The 5,996-nt window shown below is 65.3% G+C and overlaps 1 protein-coding gene across 1 annotated transcript; it reads right to left on the bottom strand.

The window, feature by feature from the left end:
- Nucleotides 1–892: 892 nt before the first annotated feature.
- CBX4 (chromobox 4) lies at nt 893–5,459 on the bottom strand. Its single transcript, XM_062506071.1, has 5 exons — nt 5,228–5,459; nt 5,089–5,132; nt 4,340–4,405; nt 3,625–3,691; nt 893–3,091 (listed from the first exon to the last, which is right to left on the bottom strand). Exons 1-5 carry the CDS (start codon nt 5,294–5,296, stop codon nt 1,748–1,750), a joined length of 1,590 nt encoding a protein of 529 aa, XP_062362055.1. The 5' UTR covers nt 5,297–5,459; the 3' UTR covers nt 893–1,747.
- Between the last annotated feature and the right edge of the window lie 537 nt (nt 5,460–5,996).

Genomic DNA, 5,996 nt, shown 5'->3' with positions numbered 1-5,996 from the left:
GCGGGAAGAGCACTGCCACACGCCTGGACAGACAGACAGTGTGACACAGGGCTGCCCCTCACCCCATGGCTCAGGTATCACTGCAGGCTCCACCTTACCAAAGAAATTCAATTTGCTTCTCACAAGTTCACGGCTCTGGTCCACACACATCAATGTGCCATCAACAATATTCAACCCAGATCTTTGCTGGAGGAGACATCAACTTTGACCAAATGCCCAAGAGGAGACAGGCTGGCACCAGAGCCAGTTTGGCCAGCACCAGGTTTGGAGGGTGGCACTGCCCAGGCACTCAACTCTGTCTGGGGAGGTGACAGGGGGGCTGGGGGGGACAGAGACTGAGCACAGTATGTCAGCCACCACGCTGTAAGCCCTCTCACAAAGAATTATGAAATGCGTTGCATTTCCAGCAGACTCCAGCAATTATTAATCCTGTTCGGAGATAGCTGCAGCTTTCTTGGTGGAATTTGGACCATCTTCTCTCTGGAAACGTTAAACTTCTTATCCAGCTGTGACCCTCCCCAACACTGGGATGACACTGCTGGGATGGCAACCATCACCCAAGGTGTGCCACCTTCCCAGCCTGCGCTCCCACAGCTTCCTCAGGCTCCCTCCACAGATCTCCCCTAGCCCTGTCTCACACCACGGGCTCCCATGGCCTCGCTGCCCACCCACGACTGAGGGTGCCCTCAGCATTGTGGGCACAACACTCGGGGTGAAAACTGAATTATAATCAAAATGCTGCACCTCGGAGCAAATTTTTGAACCTGCAGGTCCCGGCTCTGGGGCAGCCCGGCTGCAGCCTGCCCACACAGGGACCTGCCATCTGCAATGCTGTAACAAATGCACTCCAAATCCCGGTAGTTTTTGTAAAGGTTTATAGTCCTTTGCCATGATTGCATGATACATTTCTTCCCCTGTGACACAGCCCTCAGACCAGGATGCGCCGCTGGCAGCTCGCAGCAGCTGGGCTTTGCACTCCGATCTACACTAGCTGCAGAACATCAAATGCACTTTCAACATCTCCATTTAATATTTACATTCAAGCAATTAATAATTGGAAGCTTATAGTTTAGACATTTCTAATAGCAGCAATTTCTATAATAGCTCGTTTAGCTTTAGATAACGATTTTTTTTTTGCACATAGAAACACCACATGTGTACAGTATCAAAAAATATATACGGGATGGTCCTGTGGGGCACGGGGAGGGCGAGGGACCAAGACTAACAAATGCTCAATGGTTAAAAAGGAGAACAGAAAATAGTCGTTTGATATAGTTTATAAGGTGATCTAGGGACTCCATAAATCTAGGCTTTATATTTCATTATATAAATACCTACAAATAAATATATTAGCGTGGCCAGGGAGCGACCAGCTTTCAGCTCAAACAATACATTTCAATAACACCACGTACAAACGGGAGCAAGAATCACTTGACAAGTTAGCACTGTTAAAATATAATACTATAACTCTGAGTAACTGGCGGGTCCCATCCTTGCGCGTCCCACTGCCTGCAGGTCCTGGAGCAGCCCCCAGCCGCGGGGCGGGGGCAGCGGCGAGGTCACCCCCCGTGGCAGGGATGGCCACCGTGTCTGTCCCCTCGCTGGGGACGGCGGGCTCGGCCGCCGCGGTGCGAGCAGGGGCACGGGGGCTCCGGGGAAGGGCCACCAGGACCTTGGAGGGAGGCTGTGGGGCCGGCGGCCCCGGGATGGGCGAGCAGCTCCCACGGGGAGCGGCTGCCACCCCACCTCACACCGTCACGTACTCCTTGAAGGTCACGGTCAGGCAGTTTGCGGTCACATCTGTGATAATTATATTCCCAAAGAAGGGCTTGAATTCCTGCAGGGACTCGGCCTCCTCCTCTTCCTCCTCCTCCTCTGCGGCCTCCTGGGGCTGCGGAGGCGCCGGGGCCGGTTTCTCAGCCGGCGGCGGCGGCGGCGGCGACAGCTCCGGCTTCACCTGCGCCAGGGCCAGCTCGCCCTCCGGCCGCGGCTTCACGCAGCGCAAGTCTATGGGCTCGTCCAGGTCCGAGTCCAGCAGGATGACCTCCGGCTGGGCGGGCGGCTCCGGCCGCTCGGGGCCCGGGGGGCTGAGGCAGGTGGGGGCACTGATGCTGCGGGAGGTCAGGCGCTTCTTGCCCGGCTCCCGCTCCGCCTGCTGCTCCGACAGGCAGCGCTTGCGAGAGCTGGCACTGGAGAGGTTCAGTCCCATGGAGGAAGGGCTGTGCTCGCACACGGGACTCAGCGACCAGGGCACGAGGTCCGGCTTGGTGGTGAGCTGCAAGGGCTGCTCCGCTGGAGGAAGGGGCAGCTCCTTGGCCAAGGGAGTCTTTTGGGGAATTTCCTCCAGCTCTGCAGGGGGCTGCCGGCTCTCGCCCTCTGCTTTACTCAGGGCATTGCTGCCCACCACCCTCTCCTCCCCTGGCTTCCTCCAAGCCTCTACCTTCTCCTCCCCACCCTTCTTAGGAGTCCTCTCCTCCGCAGCCCGCTTCCGGGGAGGCTCCCCGGACTTGATCTTCACCGCCTGCATGCCGTTCTCCATGTACTTGCTCATCACAATCACAATGCGCCCATTCTTGTTTTTGTTCTTGACGATCTTCATCTTTCCCCCAAGGCCGTTGCTGGTCACCCTGTCCCGGGAGGGCGGCCCGGTACCGCTGGACAGGTTCTTCTCAGCTCCGTTTTTGCTCTCTGCCGTGAGGTTCTTGACCGGGCCCAGCAAGGTTTTGGCTGGGCCATGAGCCCACTTGTCTGGGTGGGCGACCAGGGGGGTCTTGTTATTGTCCAAGCAGGCCTGGCCCTGCGGCTCTTTGCTGCTGGGCTGGTAATGGGGCTCGTACATCTTGGGGTCCGGCTGGTAGTGGTGGTGCTTCTTGCTGTTCAGCTGGTAGTAATACTTCCCTTTGCTGTGGGACTGGTGCTTCATGCTGCTCTCCTTGCCGTTGGGCTGGTACTGGTGGTGCTTCTTGCTGTTGAGCTCATACTGGTGCTGCTGGCTTTTGCCAGAGGAGCCGAGGTCCAGCTTGGGCCTGGTGTCCACGGCCGGGTCCTGCAGCCCCGTGAGGATGTTCGAGCGGCGGGCGAAGGAGGGAAGCTGCAACGCGAAACCAAAAGGAGCGGTCAGACAGGGCCGGAGCACCAGGTGCCAGAGCTCCGGCAGGTGCAGAAGGCTGCGGCGGAGCCCCCGCCCCTCCGGCAGCTCTCCTTACAGGATGCTGCATCCTGGGCCACCGCGTCCTCTAGCAGGCGGCCCCAGCCCGCTCCAACTTAGAGGCTTGTGCATTGCTCCAGATTAATGAAGCAATGAAAAGAAGAAAAGCCCCCTTCAATCAGCTGTCTGGGAACGGGGGCCGAGCGGCACCGCCGCTGCCGAGCCCGCGAGCAGCCTGCTAATGCCAGCCGGGCACGGGCACAGCGGGTCTGCTCCACGGCCCAGAGGGGAGGGGAGAGGAGGAGAGGGGAGGGGAGGGGGGCTGGGGTACCCGCTGAGCTCAGCGCTGGGGGTCCCCGGGGCGTTGCGAGGCGCCCGGGCTGCGCGCAGGCTCCCGAGCATGATGAAACTCGCTGCAAGCGGCTCCCGGGGGACGGCCGAGGCGCGGGGGTGTGGGGCTGGGCACCCTGGGTTACCTGCACGACCAGCGGCTTTGGCTTGGGCCCCCGCTTGCGGTATCCCATCAGCTGCTCCTGCCGCTCCCTGCGGGAACACAGCGTCACGGTGAGCCCGAGGCCAGCGCACGGACCCCGGCACCGTCCCACGCACGGCAGCTCCCGCGGTGGCACTGACCCTACACGGGCACAGGGAAGGGGCAGCGGGAGGGGACCGGGACCCGCAGGTGCGGAGCTGCGGGCCGGGGGCCCCGCAGGTGGCAGCGGGCCGGGGGCACGGGCATTCCTGTGGAAGCAGCAGGCGCCTTCCCCGCTGTGGAGGGGGGCTGAAGTTCACAATTTGCGCCAAAACACTCCAGGAAATAAATGCGCGGAAAGAGAAAAAAAAATTAAAAAGGCTAAAAAAAAAAAAAAGGCACAAAAAAAAAAAAAAAAAGCCGAAGCCCGTCCAAGCGCAGCAGCAGCGCCGCCTCCTCGACTCGCGGCATCGAATCCCGGGAAGAAGGAGCGCGAGGCGCGGCGTGGGGGGGGCACGGCGTGGGGAACCTTGACCCGGAGGCGTCTCCCGGTGGCCCCGCACCGCCCGCCCCGCCGGGGCCGCGCCCCCGGCCCGGCCCGGCCCGGCCCGGCCCGCCCCCGCCGCGGCCCCGGCTCCGTGACGCATCTGCAATTGCGGGAGCGGCGCGGAGCGGGGGTCCCGCCGCCCCTTCCGCATCCCCCAACCTTCGCCGCTCACCTGTTCTGGAAGGCGATGAGCAGCCGCGGGTCCAGGATGTTCTCCTCCGGCTCCCACGTGTTGTATCTTGGAGATGGGAGGAGAGCGGCCGTCACCGCGGGGCCCGGCCGGCGGGGCCGGGGTCCCGGGCAGAGCCACCCCGCAGCACCGGGCCCGATGGGAGCAGGGTGTGGGGCTGGGGTCCCGGGGAGGGGGATGGGCGGGTGGGGGGGGCCGCGGGGACGGTACTGTTTATTTAGCGCAGTTATTATTCCGGAGGAATTCCAGGCATGTCATGATGAAATTTTCCAAATCCCCTTTCCCGGACCCAGGAAAGCGGCCGCGGGGCGGAGGAGGGACCCCGCAGCCGCGTCCCGGACCAGCCCCCCCGCGTCCCCCCGCCCTCACTGTCATGCAAACCCCGAACGCTCCGCAGCGGCCGCGCTCGCTCCGGTGCCGGCGCTGCCCCCGCCTCGGCAGCGGCTCGCGGGGCTGCGGGGCGACGCGGACGATTTTTGCGGTTATTCCCCCTTTCTCCCCCCTTCCTGCCCCCCCCTCCCCGCTCGGTTCTGCAATATGGAGCCCGACTCCCGAGGAGGGAAAGGGGGAAGGAGCCATTTTCTGGTGCACATCAGCCGCCGCCTGCTCGGCTCCCGCCGCCGTCACCGCCGGGTCCCTCCTCCGCCTCTCGCCGCCCGCTCGCCGCCCCGGCCGGGGCCCTTCCCAGAGCCCCATCCCCGGCGCCATCCCCGCCCGATGCCGGTACTCACTTGGGCGACCATCCCCTCCATTTCACCAGGTACTCGACTCTGCCCTGAGCGGCGCGGGAGGCAAAGACACGGCGTCAGCGGGAACCGCCACCCCCGGCGCCCCCCGGCCCCCGCCGCCCCCCGCCGCCGCCTCCCGCACCTTTCGGATCCGCTTCTTCTCGATGCTCTCCACCGCGAAGACGTGCTCGCCCACCGCCGGCAGCTCCATCCCGCAGCCGGGAGGGGCCGGGCCGGGCCGGGCCGCGCTGCAGCCGAGCTGGGCTCGGGCTCCGGCAGCTCCCGCCGCCGGCCCGACAGACACTGAGCGGCGGCACCGCAACCGTGCAAATCCCGGAGCGAGACGTCAGGGAGGCGGCGCCTCCCGGGCCCGGCTGCCCGTCAGCGGCGGGGCCGGGGGATTGGCGCAGCCCTGCCGGGGAGCGAGGCGGGGAGGGGGCGGGCGGGGGCCGGGCACGGCGGCGCCGGGAGGGGGGCGCGGGCAGCTCCGCTCCCGCCCCACGCGTGACTCAGCACGGCCCCGCGGGGCTGCCGGGGGGCGGCACAGCCCGCGGGGCAGGTGCGAGACCCGCGGCCCGGGCTGCGGACGGCTCGGCCGGGGGCTCCGACCGGAGGATGCGCGGGAGGACGAGCCCTGGGGACGGCTCCTCGCTGCGCCACGTCGCGCGGCGCCCCGAGCCCCGGGGACGGCTGTGCCAACCGTGGGGCCCGACCGTGCCGGGAAAGCCCTGGCCCCGTTCGTCCGGCGGTTCTCGCGGCCGTGGAGCGCCCGGCCCGGGGACAGCCAGCGGCGGCGGCAGCGGGCCCGGGCCCGGGGCAGGTGGCGGCGCTTTCCCCGCCCGGTGCCGGAAGCTCCGCACGGCGCCGGGGCCGCTCGGGGAGGCCGGTGCGGGCGGCTCCGCGCTCTCCGT

Source organism: Cinclus cinclus, chromosome 20 (assembly GCF_963662255.1).
Source record: "Cinclus cinclus chromosome 20, bCinCin1.1, whole genome shotgun sequence".
NCBI classification, from domain to species: domain Eukaryota; kingdom Metazoa; phylum Chordata; class Aves; order Passeriformes; family Cinclidae; genus Cinclus; species Cinclus cinclus.
Note: the sequence above shows the minus strand (reverse complement) of the source record. Positions and strands in the feature narration are given on the sequence as shown.

Excerpts from the sequence above, each read along its gene's own strand:
- CBX4 (XM_062506071.1), bottom strand. The coding sequence starts at position 5,296 with ATGGAGCTGCCGGCGGTGGGCGAGCACGTCTTCGCGGTGGAGAGCATC. Across the intron at positions 4,406-5,088 it reads TGGAGGGGATGGTCGCCCAA|ATACAACACGTGGGAGCCGG; the intron begins GTGAGTACCGGC and ends CCCATCTCCAAG. Across the intron at positions 3,692-4,339 it reads CTCATCGCCTTCCAGAACAG|GGAGCGGCAGGAGCAGCTGA; the intron begins GTGAGCGGCGAA and ends GTGTTCCCGCAG.